This window comes from Epinephelus lanceolatus, chromosome 8 (genome assembly GCF_041903045.1).
Source record: "Epinephelus lanceolatus isolate andai-2023 chromosome 8, ASM4190304v1, whole genome shotgun sequence".
NCBI lineage: Eukaryota > Metazoa > Chordata > Actinopteri > Perciformes > Serranidae > Epinephelus > Epinephelus lanceolatus.
In genome coordinates, this window is record NC_135741.1 from 24,510,633 (window position 1) to 24,533,668 (window position 23,036).

Consider the following 23,036-nt stretch of genomic DNA (forward strand, 5'->3'; position numbering starts at 1 on the left):
TGCATGAGTTACAAATGTCAGTTCTTCTGATTTTTAGCAACTAAGACCTGGAAGCTTTGTAACATCAAAGGTGGAAACGTTGTCTCTAATATTAACCATGATTTGTGATTATAAATCATACCTTTAAAGGGACAGTTCACTGCAAAATAAAAAAATACATGTTTTTCCTCTTACCTGTAGTGCTATTTATCAGTATAGATTGTTTTGGTGTGAGTTGCCAAATGCTGGATGTATTGGCCATAGAGACATCTGCCTTCTTTTGAATATAATGGAACTAGATGGCACTCGGCTTGTGGTAAAGCGGCAAAAAAATACATTTGAAAAACTCAACAGCAATGTCTCTCTCCAGAAATCACGACCTGGTAACTCAAGATAATTCGCAGACCTTGTTGTGAGCAGTTTCATGTAGGAACTTTTTTTTTCCATCTGACTACACCCACCAACCATATCACTGCACAGAAGGAAGCGTGCATCTACTGCTAGCTCACCTAGCACCACTGAGCTAGCTAATGCTACAGCTCAGCCAGAGAGGACACCATTAATGTTTATTTCTCATGCTGTCACAACCTCTCTCATCCATGAGTAGATGCACGCTTCCTTCTGCGCGATGATACGGTTGGCTGTTGAGCATGAAACTGCTCACAACAACGTCTGTGGATTACCTTGAGCAACTGGGTCATGGTTTCTTGAAAGAGACATTGCTGCTGAGTTTTCTAAAAAAAAAAAACATTCGGCACTTTGAGCACCTCAAGCTGAGTGCAATCTAGTTCCATTATATTGGAGAGAAGGCAGACATGTCTACGGCTGATATCTCTAACACTCAGCAATTCACACCAAAACAATTAAGACTGATGAATAGCACTAAAGGTAAGAGGAAGAAATATATATTTTGATTTGGGGGTGAACTGTCCTTTTAAGAATGTTAACAGGTCCGTGCTATGTCTGCTATAGGCCTTGTATTAATGATATACCTCTCTGAAACATAATTCATGGAACTACAGTTTATCATCTCTTCATCTGTTTTGTGCAGGAGACAAATCCTATGCAAGCGATTGCGGTAAGCCTAGACTAAAATTAAAACCCAGTAATGTTTTTTTTTTCTTTATGTTTTCTCCTCCTAAAATCCTCCACTTTTTTTGTTCGTAGGCTTCTGAAAATGCCTCCGTTTCCATCACGTTCTTCCGACTCTTCCGTGTCATGCGTCTAGTCAAGCTGCTGAACCGTTCGGAGGGCATCCGTAACCTGCTGTGGACCTTCATCAAGTCCTTCCAGGTCTGTCCCACTGTAGTCATCATCACTGTCAATTTTTTATCTCCATCTTCAACATGCTTTTAGTGACCTAAGTGTTTGTGTCCACAGGCTCTCCCTCATGTAGCTTTGCTCATCGTGATGCTTTTCTTTATCTACGCTGTCATCGGGATGCAGGTACTCAACTCTTAAGTTTTTTTTTCTGGGAAACATTGTAAACCTCTGTAGATTGTTAATATGTGTCTGATTAAATTCCTAAGTGTATTTGTACCAATTTTGACTGGGATTGTAACAACCCCTCAGATCTTTGGAAAGGTAGCCCTAGTGGATGGGTCTCAAATCAACCGCAACAACAACTTCCAGACATTCCCTCAGGCTGTTCTGATGTTATTCCGGTGAGTCTTCTAAACCAGGATCATTGGTTAAAAGCTCATTGGTTGCAATGTTAAAACTGAGCCAAGATCTCACTGTTGTATATGTGTTCAGGTGTGCTACTGGAGAGGCTTGGCAGGAAGTCATGATGGCTTCCATGTATGGAAAGAAGTGCGACCCCAAGTCTGACTTCCTGCCAGGAGAGGAGTACACCTGCGGGTCCAACTTCGCTGTCTTCTACTTCCTCAGCTTCTACTGTCTCTGTGCCTTCCTGGTGAGCAGCAGCAGAAAGTCAATTCTTTTAACTGCATTCGTATCTGTATTTCAGCAATTATTTTATGCTGAAATGTTAAACTGTCTCAGTAAGTTTCTTTTTTCTTCCCACTTCAGATCCTCAACCTGTTCGTAGCTGTCATCATGGACAACTTTGACTACTTGACCCGTGATTGGTCTCTTCTTGGTCCACACCATCTGGATGAGTTTAAGAAGATCTGGGCTGAATATGACCCTGAAGCCACGTAAGCCTGAACACCTCTCACAAAACCTTACCCTTAAATTATTTATGCTCAGTCAACCCAAGAACAAGATCAAATTCAGGTTCTGAACATGAACATGAGGTGTTTCTCTGATCAAACAGGGGGAGAATTAAACATCTGGACGTGGTGACGCTGCTGCGACGCATCCAGCCTCCACTGGGCTTTGGCAAGTTCTGTCCTCATCGAGCTGCATGCAAGGTACATACAGTACAGTTATAAACAGGGTCAAAGGCCATGTGGTGGGAGAACATAACTCATCAGACAGGCAGTTAGAAGGGTTTTATGTATGAATTATAACATTAACAGGAAGCGTTGCTGATTTTCAACCAGCTCTGTGTTATCACACTATGTGCAGATGAGCTATGTTTGGCTTCTCCCCCATGCTGTGAGCGCTCAAAACTCCCCCACTCATTTTCTGGTGGACGAAATAGTGTTTCACATCACTCAGCTGACTTTTGTCAGCAGGTGGGTGGAGATTTCCAGATGCTCGTGACACAGGAGCAAGCTTAATACTGATTATCTGCACACACTGCACACACTGTGATGACATAGAGCTGGTTGAATAGGCAAAGTTTCCCTTTAATGATACTGTGCAATGAAATCACTGTAGATGGACATTGTACTATAGTCACATACAAAGACACGATACACAGGAAGAAGGACATGACATTTTGAATATCCCAAATCAGCCATTAATGCTGAACATGTGTACTTTTGGATGTTTTAGAAAAGATTAGGTTATATTATAATATTTTTAGATTTCATTCATTTAAATTTGTGAATGTCAGATTTACCAACAAAAATTACAAGGTCAACGGTATGCTAAAATAACTTTTTTTGGTAAAAGAAAAAAAAAAGTTAAAGTGAATTATCTTGAAGTATTAATGATAAAGCGGAATAATGGACCATTTAAAAATGGGCTAGTAGAGTAGTAGCAACTTGAAAAAGTGTTTCATGTTTGCACTTCTCATGATGTTAGTAAATATGTTGAATTAAGGGGGGTTAATAAAACTACAAAAAGTAAAATTAATAAAAAATAATACCGTAAAAAAGTGTATTGTGTTTCTGTTTCTTTCTGGTGCCCAAATTCTGTCATCTTCCTGTCTGCAGCGTTTGGTTGGCATGAACATGCCTCTGAACAGTGATGGCACCGTCACCTTCAATGCCACCCTGTTTGCTCTGGTCAGAACTGCACTCAAGATCAAAACAGAAGGTACAGAGCATCAAAAATTGTACATGTGTTTTCTTTAATTTGATGTTCACACAGTAGTCCCATTAAATGTTTTATGTTCTGAACAGGTAACTTTGAGCAGGCCAATGAGGAGCTGAGAGCCATTATAAAGTCAATCTGGAAACGCACCAGTATGAAACTGTTGGACCAGGTCATCCCCCCAATAGGAGGTGAGTCTATCAACATAAACAGAAATAGTTAGATTTCACTCTCCAGAATAATCAGAGTTTCTAACACTGACAGCACTGTGACTCTGGTTACAGATGATGAGGTGACCGTGGGGAAGTTCTACTCCACCTTCCTGCTACAGGACCATTTCCGTAAGTTCCTGAAGCGTCAGGAGGAGTACTATGGCTACCGGCCCTCAAAGAAGAGTTCCTCAGGCCCAGAGATCCAGGTGAGCGGTCACCACGTGGTCAAAAATCACATCAATATTACAATGTTAAAAATGTCAGACAATAACTGCCCTGAAAAAAAGTATAACTATACCAGGACTTTTTAAACACATTTTATGACATAGTATACTATAACCTTTTTTTTTTACATTAGACTTTTTTTTACATCACATTTTACATTAGACTTTTTTTTTTACATCACATTTTCATCACATACTACACTATGACTTGTTATCACATTATTAAAACTATACAAAAACTTTTTAATTACGTTTTTATAAAATTCTATACTATGACTTTTTTAATCACATTTTCTAACGTACTATACTTTTACATTTTTATTACATACCGAATTGACCTTTTTTTCAAATCAGTGACAGTTTTGTGATCCACTTTACTATGACTTTCATAACACATTTTTGGACAAAATATACTACGACGCTTTATTGCATTTTTCATGACAAACTTTACTATGACTTTTTTGATGATATCTTTATGACATATTACTTTTTAATGATTTTTTTAATGACATACTATACTATGACTTTTTTTTATCATTTTTTATGACATACTATACTATGACTTTTTAATGATTTTTTTTAATGACATACTATACCACGACTTTTTATGATATTTTTACGACATACTATACTATTAAGTTTTGTACATTTTTTATTGACATACTATACTATGACTTTTTAATGATTTTTTTTAATGACATACTATACCATGACTTTTTATGATATTTTTATGACATACTACATTATGACTTTTTTTTATCATTTTTTATGACATACTATACTATGACTTTTTTTTAATCAATTTTTTTATGACATACTATACTATGACTTTTTTTTAATCAATTTTTTGTATGACATACTATACTATGACTTTTTTTATCATTTTTTATGACATTCTATACTATGACTTTTTTTTAATCAATTTTTTTTATGACATACTATACTATGACTTTTTTTTATCAATTTTTATGACATACTATACTATGACATTTTTGATGATATTTTTATGACATACTATACTATGACTTTTTTTTTTACATACTATACTATGACTTTTTTATGTTTTTATGACATACTATACTATGACTTTTTAATTATTTTTTTAATGACATACTATACTATGACTTTTTTGATATTTTTATGACATACTATACTATGACTTTTTTTTTGGCATACTATACTATGACTTTTTTGATATTTTTATGACATACTATACTATGACTTTTTTTTATCATTTTTTATGACATACTATACTATGACTTTTTTTTAATCAATTTTTTTTATGACATACTATACTATGACTTTTTTTTAATCAATTTTTTGTATGACATACTATACTATGACTTTTTTTATCATTTTTTATGACATTCTATACTATGACTTTTTTTTAATCAATTTTTTTTATGACATACTATACTATGACTTTTTTTTATCAATTTTTATGACATACTATACTATGACATTTTTGATGATATTTTTATGACATACTATACTATGACTTTTTAATTATTTTTTTAATGACATACTATACTATGACTTTTTTGATATTTTTATGACATACTATACTATGACTTTTTTTTGGCATACTATACTATGACTTTTTTATGTTTTTATGACATACTATACTATGACTTTTTTTTTGGCATAATATACTATGACTTTTTTATGTTTTTATGACATACTATACTATGACTTTTTTGATGATATTTTTATGACATACTATACTATGACTTTTTTTTGGCATACTATACTATGACTTTTTATGTTTTTATGACATACTATACTATGACTTTTTTTTGGCATACTATACTATGACTTTTTTATGTTTTTATGACATACTATACTATGACTTTTTTTTTGGCATACTATACTATGACTTTTTACGAATTTTTTTTGACATACTATACTATGACTTTTTTATGAATTCTTTTGTGACATACTATACTATGACTTTTTTATGAATTCTTTTGTGACATACTATACTATGACTGTTTTGATGATATTTTTATGACATACTATACTATGACTTTTTACGAAATTTTTTTGACATACTATACTACACTGCCTGGCCAAAAAAAAAAGTCACCACCAAAAAAAAAAGGTCATACACTCTAATATTTCGTTGGACCGCCTTTAGCTTTGATTACGGCACGTATTCGCTGTGGCATTGTTTCGATAAGCTTCTGCAATGTCACAAGATTTATTTCCATCCAGTGTTGCATTAATTTTTCACCAAGATCTTGCATTGATGATGGTAGAGTCTGACCGCTGCGCAAAGCCTTCTCCAGCACATCCCAAAGATTCTCAATGGGGTTAAGGTCTGGACTCTGTGGTGGCCAATCCATGTGTGAAAATGATGTCTCATGCTCCCTGAACCAGTCTTTCACAATTTGAGCCCAATGAATCCTGGCATTGTCATCTTGGAATATGCCCGTGCCATCAGGGAAGAAAAAATCCATTGATGGAATAACCTGGTCATTCAGTATATTCAGGTAGTCAGCTGACCTCATTCTTTGAGCACATACTGTTGCTGAACCTAGACCTGACCAACTGCAGCAACCCCAGATCATAACACTGCCCCCACAGGCTTGTACAGTAGGCACTAGGCATGATGGGTGCATCACTTCATCTGCCTCTCTTCTTACCCTGATGCGCCCATCACTCTGGAACAGGGTAAATCTGGACTCATCAGACCACATGACCTTCTTCCATTGCTCCAGAGTCCAATCTTTATGCTCCCTAGCAAATTGAAGCCTTTTTTTCGGTTAGCCTCACTGATTAGTGGTTTTCTTAAGGCTACACAGCTGTTCAGTCCCAATCCCTTGAGTTCCTTTCGCATTGTGCGTGTGGAAATGCTCTTACTTTCACTATTAACCATAGTTCTACTGTTGTTTTTCTTCGATTTGATCTCACCAAACGTTTAAGTGATCGCCGATTATGATCATTGAGGATTTTTTTCCGGCCACATTTCTTCCTCGAAGACGATGGGTCCCCACTATCCTTCCAGTTTTTAATAATGCGTTGGACAGTTCTTAACCCAATTTTAGTAGTTTCTGCAATCTCCTTAGATGTTTTCTCTGCTTGATGCATGCCAATGATTTGACCCTTCTCAAACAGACTAACATCTTTTCCACGACCACGGGATGTGTCTTTCGACATGGTTGTTTAGGAAATGAGAAGCAACTCATTGCACCAGTTGGGGTTAAATAACTTGTTGCCAGCTGAAAGATAATCGCCCATGCAGTAATTATCCAATAGGAGGCTCGTACCTATTTGCTTAGTTAAATCCAGGTGGCGACTTTTTTTTTTGGCCAGGCAGTGTATGACTTTTTTATGAATTCTTTTGTGACATACTATACTATGACTTTTTTATGGATTTTTTCATTGGCATACTATACTATGACTTTTCTGTGCAATACTATAGTATGGCTTCTCGATGACATTTTTGTTAAATATTTTAAAAATATTTTTCAATGCACAACTATACTATGACATTATTTATGATGTTCTTGTGAATTTTTTTTATGGCACACTATTCCATGACATTTGTTGTGATATAGTCGTCCCACTTTTTAATGGATTTTTTGTGACATACTATTACTATATTAAATTTTGTGTGGCACTCTATGGCATGTTTCATGACATTTGAAATAGTTTTTGGCATACTATACTATGACTTTTTTGTGCATGACTTTTTTTAAATGCACCTTAACCCTGCATTTAACAGATCTTGCTTTTCTTACATCAACAATCAACATCGTCTTTCCTCTTCTGCTTCTCATTGCTTCTCCATTTTTGCACATCATCTATGTTTTTCTAGGCGGGCCTGAGGAGTATAGATGAAGAGGTGGCTCCAGAGATGCATAGGGCCATTTCAGGAGACCTGCAGAATGAGGAAGAGATGGACAGAGCTATGGAGGAGGCTGGGGAAGAGGCTCCCCACCAGGTGAGAAACACTGACTGCAACTTGGTAGAACAGATAAACATGTACAATACAGCGTGTTCAGAGTAACTGGTCAATTTATCGTGTACACCAATAAACAATACCCCTGCATGTGTGCTTGTCTTGCCTGTATTTCCAGCGTATGCACGGTCTGTTTGGTAACCGGGGGGAAGCTTACTCTGCTGAGCCTGTCGACGCTCAGCCCCAGCAGATGACCAACCAGCGGCCACTTAAGTTCTCAGAGAGCCAGTCTGAGTCTCCACCAGACTCTGGTGCCTTGGAGCCCACTACTGAATTTTTCCCCACAAGTGCACCAAAAAGCAACACTAACAACAACGCCTTTGCAGAGTGAGCACCAAACACACTCCCATCTATTGAGGAGACCAAGTGACATGCGCTCAGGGTGAATATGTCTGATGGGTGACATTTTTTTGTTGTCTTTCAGATTTTCATTTGAAAGAGAAGGTACACCTGAAGAGTTTTACAACCCCAGTGAGGATGCTGAGCCAGGTAAGTCAACAAGTCTTTGGATAACAATCAAACTTAGACCGACAAGCAGATAGTAAGACTACAAATACAAACAGCATGATAATTAAAGACTAAAGGCCCAAACACACTGAAAGTATATGATGCTGCAAACTTGTTACATGGGCCAAAATATAGAATTCAGGATCAGCAAATACTGGTTGAATTATATCTGGCTAATAACTAGGAACTGTACAGAAAGAAAAAAGGCATGGATTTTTCAGTTCCTCAAAATGACTTATGTTTTTCTTTCTTCTCCCGTGTTTAGACAACATGCGCTCCTGGAACTTCACAGTGAGAACAGACAGAACACAGGTACCAGTTTAACCAAGGCTGACAGTGTTGATAATGATAAACAGCTTATATGGACAAACTACAGATGCATATCTTGTCTTTACAGTTCCCTTATGAACCTGACTATGACCGTACCGCAGCTGATCAGCTCATCCACGAGGTAAGTGAGAAAGGATCTCTGACTGTCCGCCTCACTCACTAATCACCCCCTCCATCAGCAGGAGATGTTCCGGTTAAGGTTTATTTTTTATTTGGCTGGGACTGTGGATTGCTGAAATTCTGTTTTAGATCTTACACCCAGTGAGTTTTATCTGGGTCTAGGGCAGATTAAGAAAAACTCCATAAATCACAGTAATTATTTACAGACTAAATACATTTCTTTAGAAAACCTCATCAGTATTCAGTGTGAAAAAAGACTTCTCGCATGAATCAAAGCTGAGCTGTGAAGTGTTATCAAAATATTTCATTAAAATTCCAGGCTGGGTTTCCTTTAGAAAGATACTCACTGTGCGTCATGGATGTTGATCTGTAGCTGAGCCTGCATGCCTTCATCTGCAGGGCTCATTAAAGTATCACATTACCACTAACATTATTTAAAATGAAATTGTTGCATAAAAAAAATATAACTTAGCTGCATTATGGTTGATGCATTACCAGTAATAATAATAATAAGATGTTACCATACGTAAGCATGATGTTTTCTTTTCCAGGCTCTCGTGCAGGGCGGTCTGGGCACTCTGGCCGAAGACCCCCGCTTTGTCTCTGTGGCTAAGCAAGAGATGGCTGATGCCATGCGCACAACTGTGGATGACATGGAAAGCGTAGCTCAGGGCATCCTCAGCGAACGTGCCGCCAGCACCACTTCTGTCAAAAAGAGACGCCCCATCCCCGTCCCTCCTTCTCCTCCTGCCCCTGCTGTGGCAGCACAGGAAACAGACCAGCCAGATCCGGCAGTGAGGAGAAAGAGACGTCCAATCCCCTCAGTTCCCTCCGTACAGAAGCCAGCTGAGGCCGGCTCCAACGTTTAGAGGATGTCACTTGAGTTTACGTGGTTATCTTGTGATTTTTTACACTTGCAGGTGGCTCCACCTCACCTCACTTTACTGAGCTTGCTGCCCCTGTGACACTCTGAATCTACTAGCCTGGCTCAAGGCCTAAAGGCAGGTTGGCTCAGGTTTAACATGTTGTCAAGTGTGGTTGAATCTTAACCAAAAAGAAACAATATAATCTGATGATGAAACATCTTAATTTTCAGATTTATTGAAGGTAATAAAAAATACTAACTCATCTCAGAGCAAACAGATTGACGCACTTCTTTCTTTGTTGCGTTTGTGGACGTTATCCATTCCAAATGACTTATGGGACAAACGTGAGTGAGCTGAGTGTCTTACTGAAGCCTCACTGAGGGAGGTAGGATAGTGGTGACTGACGACTAAAATAACTTACTGGATACAGGGAGCATGCAGCCGAAATTAGGGTGCTGCAGGAGGAAAGTGGGAAAAGACTTTGAAGAAACGAAGACGTGAGTTTCTGTTCACCCAGGCCCAGAAAAGTTCAACTGAGTATTCAGTTCATGTTTTTTTTAAAGGGCTCTGGTGTAACTATTACGATGCAAGTTTGAGCATTTTTTCTTTGTTGATAAATCAGCGTCCTCTGATCAGTTGGTACTTGCTGTATTTCAACCTTTTATTACTGAGTTTTCTCCTGCTCACCACTGCTCTTATGTGCAGTTGGTGTCCGCAGTTTTTCCAGAGGAATTTTTTTTTTTATTTTGGACACAGAGGTACATTTAATCTCTTATTAACTGTCCAAAAGTTTTGGCTGTATTGAAGTATTTGTCGATATACAGCCATGCTGTAGTCAGGGAGTATGTTTTTTCCCAAGTCACTCTACTGCTACAGATATTAAGTGTTTTTCATTTACATAAATATGTGAAACCTTTGAGTTAAGGACATGAAGTTTGACCCGTACAGATAATGTATCTTCAGCATACCTGGAGTATGGTGGATTTAGCTTTACAGCTCACTGGGGCTTACTGTACAACTAGTTTTATTAATAATTGCATGGGCATAATTTACTGCACTTGTTTCATGTTTTGTGCCTCAATGCAAACAGTGACAGGCCAGACGGAGGAATTTTTTTTTTTTTACATTATCTTCTGATCAGCCTGTGTTTTGCTGTCATACATTCACTGTGTTGCACGGTTTTGGAGATAGTCTGAGTGAGCTTCATAGCTCAACCTCGAGTCTCCTTCACTTCTGGATCTATGCCATTACGGTTGATGTTACGTTGGTGTTTTTCGCCGTGGCAAAAGAAATAAATCATCCAAACATTCATTGCTGTGTTAGTTTTCTTTCTACAAACAAGGCAAAGGTGGACATCTGACAACACACGCTGTGATTTGGAGAGAGAAAAACACCTCTCATACAACAGGTGAGTTTCAAAACTAATTATAGAAATACCTTGAAGATAGGTGCATACTTTGGAAGCTGCCTCATGCAAAAGTTAGTGTGAAAACTGAGAGCCTCTAAAAATAGTCTCGCCTAGCAAAGCACAGACTCCCCCTTATGGAATGGAAACTAACGCAGCAGGATGCATTCTGCACTTGTAGGCTCAAATAAAAGGAAGAAAATTCCTTAAAAGTGATTCACAAAGCTGTAAAAGCAAAACTGAAAGGAGCTTAAATAATTCAAATTTTATTTATTGAGGCAAAGCAATCAATAAAACAGATCTGACAGAATAGCTCATGTTGAATTTTTCATTTTCCCAAAGCCGAATCAGAATGTCACTCAAGGAATAAATAGACTGTTGTTGTTCATACAGCTGCACAACGTCAGCACATTTCCTTTGACGTAATCTGATAACAGTTTTGACAAAGCTCCATGATCTCATTATAGCACTGCCAGCTGCAGCTCACTAGGGGGTTTCTTTAGCTATCACACACGGGAATGTATCCACCATACTGTAACAACTGTTTCCTGATTAAGCTTTTTTTAAAAAAAAAAGAAGTAGCACATGAAAATGCAAAGACATCTTTCAGTACGCACAACAGATGACAGTCAAAGGCTTTAAATCACACCATTGAAAAGAGGGCCATAAACAGTATAAAAGCTTTGAGAACAAAAACTTGTTTCAGGTATATTCAACACATTTTGTCACGTGATACAAATTCTACAGTCTGTTAAAAAGGTTCGATTCCCTCACATTTGATTATAATTAATTTTTATGGATTATTATAATCAGTCTTGTATGACCTAATTGAACATGGGTGGGCTTTTATAAATGTACATACATCCTGGTTGTCGCGGTCTATAAAGAACAACCCCCCACAACTAAAAAATTCTGACTAATTCACTACTCTAACATAACCCAAAAAAAAAACGAACAAACAAAAACATTAAAAAAAAAAAAAACATTAGGAAATAACATGTGGGACCTAATGAATACATGATCTGTGACTATAGAATACATTAGTAATCCAGAAAGAGTAGCTGATGAATGTCCAACTTGCCAAAATGCCTTTGTTGGGAGTGCTCATCCTATTCATTCGGATTTGGGTTGGCATCAGGATACTGGGAGAGGTCAAAGGTGAGCACTTTGCTGATGACACAATCTCCTTGCTGTGAGTGAAAGAGAAAGAAAAGCAGTTAATACAGTTATCAAATGCACAGCACATGTTTTTAATGTGCATTAATTTAAAGGTATACTATACACTGAAATGGATCATATAGTGTCTATTTTTTTTTATTAATTTAACTACGATGTACAGCAAACAGCGTTAAAAAAATACTCTATTTTTAAGTACATTAGCCATACTGTATAACGGCTACTTTGTATCCTACAGGGCTTCCACTTTGGGGTCTCGATCAACCTGTCAGCATTTATCTTGCCACAAACTGGCAGTTGCTTAGTAACGCAATGCCTTGCTGTAGTCTGTAGATATTAATTTACCCACATTACAAAAACTCTGTGAAAAAGTTTTAAGTTTCACAGCACTGTGCGGGGTCCACAAACTGAAGAAACATCCCACACAATCCCAAAATCAAAGCTCACTGTCTTTGTTTTGCCTGTGACTCACACAACCCCAAGCTGTACATGCACTGCAGGTGTAGCCAGTAAAAAGATTCACATTGCTCCGCATCTGTCGTGTCTTAAATGGAGCCAAAGCATAAAGCCATTCTTTGAGAAACAGAATTCAATGCATTTTAAGACCTGCAGATACGCAGTCAAAGCTTCATGGCTGTATTTTATCATTTTGCATAGACAATATTGAGAAACCCACCTCTGGATAAACACCAATGAGCGAGTCTGCCTTGGTGTAGAATTCCTCCTTGAGAGAAATGACGATGGCCTGGAAGTTCTGCACCGACTGGTCTTTGATGTAATTGGCCACCTTGAGGGTACAGAGGGAAGTTATGAGTTGTTGTTTCGATTTAATGTGATGAGCAGCATTAATAAAACAAAAACACTGATTGATAAAAAGTCACTGAATCAAATATAATTCCTGAACAGACCTTGCCAATGTTAGTGTTGTCCAGAGCAGCGTCAATCTCATCCAGGACAAAGAAGGGGGCGGGTTTGTAGCTAGAGACAAGCAGGAGAAAGGCTGTTAACAATCTTCCAACTGCACAGAAGTCGTCATCAGTGCAAATAATCAAACATTTAAAAAGACTCAGCACTCGTCCATTTCACCTGTGAATAGCAAAGAGCAGAGCCAGGGCAGCTACTGTCTTCTCTCCTCCAGACAGGTTGTCCATGGGTCTGAACCTCTTTCCCGGAGCCACACAGTTATAGTTGATGCCATCCAGGTATGGCTCTTCTGGGTTTTCTGGGCCCAGGAAAGCCTACAGAAGGGACACACTCATTGTAAAAAGTTCCAACAAATAACACCAAATTTAAAGTCCAAGTTCATGATCTGTGACTTGTGTTTTACTGTCACAGCATAAACCACAGTGTGTACTGACTGAGCCATACCTGGGCACTGCTGTTGCGTGACAGGGCCTTGTAGATCTCATCGATGTTGGTGGCCACAGACTCAAAGCAGTTATTGAAACGATCAAACCTTTCCTTCTTGATCTGCTCAAAGGCTTGCTTGGCCTTCTTGGCTCTCTTACGAGCAGCCTCAAACTCTGAGGGGAAGGACAGAAACAAACCATGAGATCACAAAGGGATAACATTCTCTGATTTAATCCCAACCTCGAGCATTATCCTCCCATCTCACCGTCACTGGTCTCTTGGAACTTGTCCCTGACACTCTCGAGCTTCTCCATGGCCTTCATGTTGGGTGCGCTGATCCTCTGTAGGATACTCTGCTGCTCATTCAGACGCTGCTGCAGTGTGTTTGTCTCCGCCTTGATTTCTTCCTCTGACAGTGCATCCTGTGTGACGACCAAGAGGATTAAAAAAAAGTGTACCTATAGATGCTACATCTTTGCTGCAAAGAGTTCCTTTTTAGTATGTTGTTGAGCACTTTGTTACTGTGTAAACAGAAGTGCTATATTATTGTTATTGTCCCCTAGAAAATAACACATCCAGAGAGCCGACATCACAGTTTAATTAAATGAAGAGAGGAGGTCAAGTTGGACTGATTACACGTAAAGTAATGGTGTCATGGGGACAAGCTACCTTAAGGTCTTCAGATAGGTTGCTGTAGTCGATCTCTATGAGAGCCTCTTTAGCGAGAACACTGCTGGACGTCCTCTGGCTGCTCGACTCATCTGTCTGGGAGCTTCCCTGGAACAGCAAAACAAAAGAAGGATGTAATTTGCTGTTTCACTCCCAATGATATAAAGGTTAGCGCCTGTATGAGTGTGTCTGCGTGTACCTCTCCCTGGCTGATATCATCCATTGTTCCAGAGCGGAGAGGCAACCTGATGTCCTGCATTTTGCAGGCTTGCAGTAAGTTGTGACGGTCGCTGCGCTTCTGCTCTAGTTTGGTCTCAATGGCTGTGACCTCCTTCTGGAGCTGAGTCAACTCTCTGAGAGATACAAAAACATTTGTAGCACAATTTAGAGGTAATCTTTATATGAAGTAAAAAATAGTAAAGTTTATGTGCAGTTTGCAGCCACTGACTTGTTGGCGCCACCCAGTTTTTTGCGGATCTCCTCCATGTCGTGGTTCTTATCGTTGACTTCAGATTTCTTGGTGAGGTGCTGGTTCTTTAGGTCCTGCAGTTGGGCCATTGTCTCATCAATGATCTTCATGTGTCTGTGCTCCTCCTGCAAGAAGATAAGAAAGATGAGGAAAAAGACACAAGTGAGGATTAACTTGTGGTCAAAATTGAGAACAAGTGGAAACCTCATATAGTGATCACGTCTGTCCATGTCAAATTGATCACTATAAGCTGATGGTAGTTCTTCTGTTTCTTGATTTCTCATGCAGATTACCATTTGAATTACATTTGTATATCTATTAAATGAATAAATGTTAAGAAAAGTTTGACATTTACTGTGTGTTTACTGTGCAGTTTCTTAAACAATGTTTTTTTTCTTCTTAATCGCTCAAACCAGCTTATGGAGCTTTGAAAGTGTCCTCTTGCCAATTCTCTTGCTTGTCCCTCACCAAGAGCCCGTTCAAGGTGACCGGGAGTTATTAATCCGCTTGACAAGGGTGGCTTCAACCACAGTTGCTTTCTCTGTTTTCATTTCTTTTCCATCTCCATCACTAGCAGCCATAAGCTTAGAGACGACAGTTTTAATTGAGAGAAAGACTTTGTTTTTCCTGTCATGATTTCAATGTGCATGCAGCAGCAGCCTCAGGTAGCCAGATGGAAGCAGACGGGTTACTAAGAGGCAAAGGGCCACAGGCGTAAAGTTAAAAAAATAAAAAATAAATTAAATTAATTAGGATTCTGTCCCAAGCTCTTTGATCCATCTTAGCGTTTGAACACTGTAAGTTAAGTTTTCATCTTTCACTTTGCATCTTTACCTTCTTTAGTCGCTCTATTTCGGCCTCGTCCTTCTTGACAGTCTGCTCCCACATCATGACTTTCTCCTGGTCCTCCTTCAGCTGATTCTTCTCGTAGTCCACCTGGATACCCAGGCGGGTTTTCTGGGTCTCAAATTCAAGACTGGAAAAAAAAAGTGTGTGTGTGGCCAGTTAGACAAAATAGGAAATCTTTGACAGGTTAACACACAATGTGGAAAGAAGTGACCCTTGGCTGCACTCATTACTCAACTCACCGCTTCTTAGCGATCTCGTTCTGCCTCTTCACCTTCTCCTCCTCGAACTCTCGGATGTTCCTCACTCCAATCTCCTTACAGAACTCAACAAACACCTCATCCTCCACCTTGATAACAAGAACATTTATAGTGACATTACTGGAGTGACAGACAGGCTTCTTAATGGACCTCACTTGGTGTGAGTCTCACCAGGTTCATGCGGTCTCGCAGGTCCGTGATCTCCCTCTCACGAGACTGGATGATCCTCTTGATGTCGTTGATGCGGGGGCCAAAGTTTGCCAATTCACTCTCCAGCTTAGACTTCTCCTGCATGACACAAATGAAACAAGTTTAAATGCAACAGTCACTATAGCAATAACAATCAGGAAGAGGAAAATACTGAGGTGTAACCAGGCCATACCTGCATGTTGAGGGAGAGGTGACGGGTTTTGGTCTGTTCCAGATCACTCTGGGAGTACTTGAGTCTCATCTGCAGACCATGGGCCTGAGACTGCACCTGACGCAGCTCCGCCTCCTTCCTCTTGGCCTTCATTTGCTCCTACAGAGAAAAACATTACATGGAAATTGTTGTGAATTTACTCTGACAATCCACCAAACTGCAGTCAGTGTCTACAGATCCAAAACAATTCCCATTTTGAGGTTTGTCCAGGAGCTGTCAATTGCAATCCAACAAACACTGTGACTCAAAGAGCTTTTAAAAATATCCTGATAACTAACAGACAAATAATCAAAGTTACCTTGAGCTCTTCAGTGAGTTTTTCTTTCTTCTCCTTGAGCTTATCCACTGCCTTCTCATCCCAACGCCTGGCCTTGGCCTTCAGGTCACTGGCTCCTCCAGAGATGACACCGGACTTCTGGAAAAGAGTACCATCCAGGGCTACCGTCTGGACACAGAGAGAAAAAGAATAGCTTAGATGGCAGACAAGACAACATTCACATCTTACAAATCATCAGGTGGACAGGCAAACGTTTCAATTCTTCCATCTTCATGACACAAAAATGTTGAGAAGAGATGTAAAACCTCAGTTAGTGCCCTCAATAAGGCCAAATACCTTGTGTCTGTATGGCCCTCCGAAAGCAATCCTTCGTGCATCCTCTACGTTCTCACAGACCAGGGCGTTGCCACAAGCATACTGCAGGGCTTTCTTGATGTGGGGAGGCTCATAGCGAATCACGTCAATCACCAGTTTGGCTCCTCGTAGTTCTCTCAGTTTCTCATCTGTTGGTTTCACCTTTGATACAAGAAGAAAAGCAAAGCAAAAGATCACATAAACTTCTTCTTCTTCCTTAAGTTTGCTGAAATCTGATGTTTTCATTCAAGATTGCCACTTAAATATTGTGTACTCCGACCACTCCAAAGACTCCTGAGCGGAGATGTCATGTGTACTTCTAGTATTCACCTCGAGGTAGTCGAGAGGAAGGAAGGTCTCGGGCTCTCCTCTCTGCTCCTTGATGTACTGAATACAATCTCTTCCAGTCTTCTCAGAGTCAACAATGATGGCGTCCATGTTCTTACCCAACACCTTGGTCACAGCAATCTGATACTTCTTCTGAGTGGGCTGGCACAGGTCGATCAGACGACCGTACTGCAGAAAGACAGCGAGCAGCATATTTATACCTCAATACTTTCATCAAATAAAATAGAGAAGCAAAAAAAACTGTAGTCTTGTGTGCAAATGTAAATTAGATAATACTGTGTTGAATACTGTCGCAGGGGCCTTACCACAGAGCCAGGGTAGAGTCTTTTGATACTCTCCATGATCTCAGCCTTGCGCTGCTGGCGACTGTTCTCCTGCCTGTCAATTCTGGCGTCTCCCAGCTGCTCCATTACCTACAGCAAGAGCCAATAATAATGGGATTTGTTATAGACTTTTTCACAGCTGACATTTTCACTTGTCAAATGCGGGTGTAACTAATAACATTATCAATAGGAGTGTCAGTGCCAGGCCCCGGGATTGTACATGATGGCCCACTGGCTTGGATTACTGGCACACCTACCATCATTTATTTTATTGGTCACACTTTTCCTTGGTTTCTGAAAAATGTCTGCAGTGAAAAACATCTAGTGATTTACATGGAGACATTTAGATTTCTCCTGCTCACTTCCAGGGCTCAGATTGGCTATTGATGCTGTTTGCTTAAGGACATCGTTACTCTTACAGGGTAAAACTTGAAGTCATGGACATGAACTCAAGGATTTTCAGAGAAAGGTCTCTACAAGTACAGCACAGATAAGATGACAGCACTTGAAGTCAAACGCTTTTCTTCGCCTGCACGTGTGTCTTAAGTACCTGATTAAGTTCCATGTTGATCTCATCAATTCTCCTCTTGGCCATTTCCACCTCTTCAGTCAGCTCCTCCTCCATGCGCTTCTGTTCATCCAGTGACTGCCTGAAGGGTAAAAGGACAAAAGAGTGAATGAAGGAGCATAATGGAGAAACCTATAAAAATCAATAAGCAAATAAACCCTACAAATATAGGAGCAGCATACCTGCTGGTGGTGATGTAATCCTCTAATTTCTCAATACGTTTCTGGTTTTCCTCAATTTCACGGATCTTCTGTTTTATTTTAGCCTGGAGAGAAACAACAGAACTCATTACATGCATTCAAATCAATTAAAATCAATTTAGTCAGACGCAAGCAAACCTGCCAGCATCATCTTATTTACCTCTGTCTCCACTTTCTTCCTCTCCTCCAAGTCGAGGCGGTCCTGGTCGGCCTTCTGGTCGCGGTTGAACTTCTCCAGCTCCTGTGCCAGTGTGGCAGCACGTTTACTGGCTTCCTCCTTCAGACGATGGTACTGCTTGACCTGGGGGAGAAAGACAAACAGTGGGTTATATAAAGCTCAGTCTCATATAGCCAAACCTTCTTGCACTGTGTCAGTGCTGGAGAAGATCTGGCTGAACCTATCATAATCCAGCACTAAGGGAAAAACACTCTGAGTTGTTTTTATTTCTTTAAACCTGCCACAATCATCTTGGGTGGTGCTAAGCTCGGGATGCACCACAGTCCCTTACTAGTTTCACATAGCGACGGGAATTTTGAAAGCAGTAACACGCTTCCTGCATGATACCATCTAACACAGGCAGCCAATGACAGGCTTCATTCCCCCACAGTCTGCATCCAGTGAGCCAGACTACATAAATATAGATATGTCTACATTTTAATATCAATCTGATTTAATGACATCATGACAAAAATTTGAGAAACAATTTGCACACCAAAACCTGGAATGTGCATGTGCTAGCTTTCCAATTATACCATCATCTTAATGTCAAACCACTAAAGAAATTCTTTTATTAAAAACTACAGTCTTTTTTACTGCATGACATCCTGAAGAACTGGTGCCAGTGTACTAGAATTTCAATTACATAAACTAAATAAAATTCTGTAAATGATAAATTATTGAATCACAATAAATTATAAATTGCGGTGCCCTTAAACGTGTCCAACATTCTAACATATCAGACCTGGTTTTCCTCGAGGGTAAGGTCCTGGCCCTGGCTCTGTGCCTCCTCCTCCATGCGCTCCTCAAACTCTTGCTTGGCCAGCTCCACAGCCCTCATCTCTTTATCCAGCTCATCCATGTCCCCCTTGCGTTTCTTGTACATCTTCTGGGCATTTTGCAATGACTTGCGCGCCGCCTCGAGCTTCTTGATCTTGTGTGAGGTGTTCTCTTTGGCCTTGATGTACTGCGGCCTCTTTTGGTTTAACTCAGAGTCTTTCTCTCTGTGGGCAGATTAAGGTGATTAACAAAGCCCCTGGTTTTAAATGGCATTAGTTATAGAGTAGATCATCTGAGAAGTACATCAAGCAAACTGTGAGAAGGCCATCATGTCATTGTTACTTACTTGATTTCTTTCTCAATGGTCTGCTGCTCTCTCATCAACCTGCCCAGCTCCTTCTTCTTGTCCTTCAGCTCCTCCTCCACATGGTCCATCTTTTTGCGGTCCTTATCGATCTCCTTGTTCCGCTGGCCTAGCTCTTTGTTCAGCTTTTCAATCTCAGTCTCATTGTGGTACAGCTTGAAGAGCTGCAACTGAACACTAGCCCTGGCCACTTCATCTTTCAGGCGCTGGTATCGCTCGGCCTGGTGGAATGATGGGATAAGACAAAAAGACAGATGGTGGGATGAGTTAAATTCTACATGTTTTGTATGATGATGACCTTTATTTAACCAGGAAAGAGACACTGAAATTAAAAATATCCTTTCCAAGAGTGTCATGGCCAAAACAGCAGGTTGAAGACAAATAACATAAGACAGACTGGTAATGAAATTACAAAACTATCCAGAAGCAAATCTTACCAACTAACCCTTAGTGCAGGTTCAATCTTAAAATCAAGGATCAAAAGTTACATTAAACACTTCAGTTAAAGAAGGACACAAATACGTAGTAAAAGTAAAAGTAATTGAAATATATACCTCCTCTTTCTCTTGCTTGGCTTCTTTGCGCTCAGCAGCAATGTTTTTCTTACGATGGTAATTAAACTGTGTGTCCTCCTCTGCTTTCACCATTTCCTTCTTCCTGCGGTCGTACTCCTGGGCCAGCTCTCCAGAACGTGAGATTTCCTCAAACAGAGCTGTGCGCTCCTTGGGGTTCTTCATGGCAATAGACTCCACAGCTCCCTGCAGGGACAAGAAGCAGGTTATAAAACTACAGTAACTGCCAAGACAATGTTAGAAAATATTGATTTAACACTATAAAATGTATATATTGGGTTTCTAATTTCATTAGCCAAGTCAAAATTAAAAATGCTGTGATACATAGGGAGGTCATATGCACAACATAACCACACCACAGAGAGCACCGGGTTTGTTTGTCGCAAGAATTACCTTTAATCATCAATTATTCAATATTTTCAATAAAAAATAAAATGTTTTAAATTTGTGCAATCTCCATCTTAAAAATACAATAAAAAACTTCAAATCATGATAACCAACACTTCTTAACTGTACTGAAATCACTGAAAAACACAATATACTAGAGAAACATTATTACAGAACGCCAAAGAATAAAATACTCTTTTAAAATTTTTTTAGGTTTTCAGTCTCACCTGGAAGACCAGGAAGTTTCTAGCCTTGATCAGAATACCAAGTTTTTCCAGCTCTTCACTGTATTCAGGCAGGCCCACCACTTTGTTGTTGATGCGGTACTCAGAGGAGGAACCTGATGCACACGCGATTGGTCATGCACATTACAAGAGATAAAACATCAGTATCATTAGCTTATCAAAGCACATACAAGATGGCTGCAAAGGTCTTTCAATAAACTTGCCCAATTAAAGACAGCTGTCTTATAATAAACATAAGTTTGCATAACATGTGTTACCTAACTAGCTTTGATGATGTAATGACAAAAAAATAAAGTTCTGCTATGCAAAATGTGACATCTCTGACTACTTGCAGGATTTTGAGGCAATGCTTCAAAATATTTTATATAGGGCCGCAAATATCTATTATTGAAACTGCATTGTGGCCAATTGCAATATCCAAATTGCAGGAGCTACAATTTAAAAAAGTAAAATGTGTCACAACAAAAGTGATGCTACAGAGAAGCCCCAACTTTAAATTCATATTGCAGACATAAGGGAACATGCTTGTTTGGTAGAGACACAGGCAAAAATCACATTATCATAACTTTTATGTATTTTTTTTCAAGTGAAAATGAAATGCAAAAATTGCCATTCCCAGTTAAGTCATGACTCTAAGCAGAATATGATTGTTTTACACTCATTGTTGTGCAGCTGTACTTGGACATTTGGGCTCATAGAAGCACTGATGTAACATTAAATTTTTTTTCAATGCTGCAGAGTTCATGCCTTCTAATTTCTGGTACGAGTGAAAGAAGTTTTTGACCTCTGTTTTTCATTTCACACATATACAAATGTTTGAAACTGAAGCTGACATTCCGACATGACTGTGAATGGTGGTTCATACCAATGATGGCCCTTGTAAAGGCGCGCTCCTCTCCATTATCCTCCTGGTACACCATGCTGACAAAAGCTCTGTTGGCAGCTGGCTTCCCTACGGGTGCTCCGTGGATCAGATCCTTCAGAGTCTTCACACGCAGGTTGCTGGTCTTTTCTGCCAACACGAAGCTGATGGCATCCATAAGGTTGGACTTTCCTACAACAGCAGCATTCAGACTTTTAGTGACTCATACAAAGCCAATATGAAAGCATGACATATACAAACATGAGTTAAACCTAAGTTTATCTTTATGAACTTTCTAATGTGCAGATTTCTGTTCAGTTCTTGTTTGTTTAGTTAACTCTTTGTCAGAAAGGTGCTGATTCACATCTGGTAATTTTAAAAACTGTAGCTGATTGTAATGTTGCATTGGATGGTGTAAGAAGGAGGGGTCTTTCCAAGATTTTGTGTAAAGCACGTTGGAAATAATCTATAAATGTCTACAAAAATAATATATACTAAACTTTGCAAGAGAAAATGTGATCATTTTAAGTTAAGTTTTAAGTTAAGTTTTAAGTTTACATAGACAACATAATGTTTGATCATGTTCACATCAAATTGAATGATGATGATGTTGTTGACAGACACAGATAGCAACACAAAACACACTGCAATTAACAACAAAGTGCAGAGTCGTAATGTTAAACAGTAGGTGTAGTTAATGTTTATAGGCATCAAGCTGCTTGCCATCAAACCAAACATAAATTCAATGCATAAACTTATTTACTGCATAAATAAGTTGTGATATCCAAAAACAGTGGAGCATTAACGTTACTGCACTGTTTACCGTTAGCCAAAGCTAGCAAGCAGTTTGCATTAGCCGCGAGTTAACATTTGCAATCATAACATACCAGATCCATTGGGTCCGATGATTGCAGTGAACTTATGAAAGGGTCCAATGATCTGTCTTCCTTTATACGACTTGAAGTTTTCTATCTCTATCAGTTTTAAATAACCCATCTTCGTTGTATTTGTGCCGCTGTTCTGGAAAAAAAACTGGAGTCAATTTTAGCTAGCACAATGTTAGCTAGCTAATGCTAACAACCAATAGGTTACCTAACAAGCAACCTCAAAAACGAAAGACTGCGCGCAAATGAATGAACCCCTCTGTTCAGTCTAGTGCTGGCCTATGCATATGCCACATTATGAAGTGCATGTTTGGTTTCGTAACCTAAATAGCTTCATAATCTTGAATCAAATAGACGCGATGCGGTAGTGACAACAATGCGCCATTTTACAATCCAGCAGGAAGACCCCTCGAGCGCGCGAGATACAAAACCTCACAGTTTATCGCGAGATCAAATGGAGTCGTTTGGAG

General features: G+C 39.4%; 2 protein-coding genes across 2 annotated transcripts in view; one reads left to right on the forward strand and one right to left on the reverse strand.

Moving 5' to 3' along the window:
- Positions 1–9,863, forward strand: part of LOC117258405 (dihydropyridine-sensitive L-type skeletal muscle calcium channel subunit alpha-1-like) — a 28,162-nt gene extending 18,299 nt beyond the window's left edge. The window contains exons 30-45 of the mRNA XM_033629289.2: positions 1,031–1,057; positions 1,147–1,272; positions 1,360–1,425; positions 1,552–1,643; positions 1,735–1,894; positions 2,011–2,138; positions 2,258–2,354; positions 3,267–3,369; positions 3,456–3,557; positions 3,651–3,784; positions 7,623–7,748; positions 7,885–8,093; positions 8,191–8,255; positions 8,539–8,585; positions 8,671–8,724; positions 9,275–9,863. Coding sequence (XP_033485180.2) covers positions 1,031–1,057; positions 1,147–1,272; positions 1,360–1,425; positions 1,552–1,643; positions 1,735–1,894; positions 2,011–2,138; positions 2,258–2,354; positions 3,267–3,369; positions 3,456–3,557; positions 3,651–3,784; positions 7,623–7,748; positions 7,885–8,093; positions 8,191–8,255; positions 8,539–8,585; positions 8,671–8,724; positions 9,275–9,592 — 1,854 coding nt within the window. The 3' untranslated portion in view covers positions 9,593–9,863. The remainder of the gene's footprint in view (positions 1–1,030; positions 1,058–1,146; positions 1,273–1,359; positions 1,426–1,551; positions 1,644–1,734; positions 1,895–2,010; positions 2,139–2,257; positions 2,355–3,266; positions 3,370–3,455; positions 3,558–3,650; positions 3,785–7,622; positions 7,749–7,884; positions 8,094–8,190; positions 8,256–8,538; positions 8,586–8,670; positions 8,725–9,274) is intronic.
- Positions 9,864–11,244: 1,381 nt separating this feature from the next.
- On the reverse strand, positions 11,245–22,975 carry LOC117258406 (structural maintenance of chromosomes protein 1A). The gene is made up of 26 exons (XM_033629290.2): positions 22,570–22,975; positions 21,686–21,874; positions 20,803–20,915; positions 20,171–20,374; positions 19,599–19,837; positions 19,218–19,476; positions 18,416–18,556; positions 18,238–18,320; positions 18,038–18,137; positions 17,470–17,577; positions 17,147–17,332; positions 16,799–16,978; positions 16,484–16,630; positions 16,147–16,284; positions 15,936–16,052; positions 15,747–15,853; positions 15,493–15,634; positions 14,638–14,783; positions 14,389–14,542; positions 14,190–14,297; positions 13,786–13,942; positions 13,539–13,693; positions 13,257–13,408; positions 13,079–13,148; positions 12,847–12,957; positions 11,245–12,184 (listed from the first exon to the last, which is right to left on the reverse strand). Exons 1-26 carry the CDS (start codon positions 22,676–22,678, stop codon positions 12,104–12,106), a joined length of 3,696 nt encoding a protein of 1,231 aa, XP_033485181.1. The 5' UTR covers positions 22,679–22,975; the 3' UTR covers positions 11,245–12,103.
- Between the last annotated feature and the right edge of the window lie 61 nt (positions 22,976–23,036).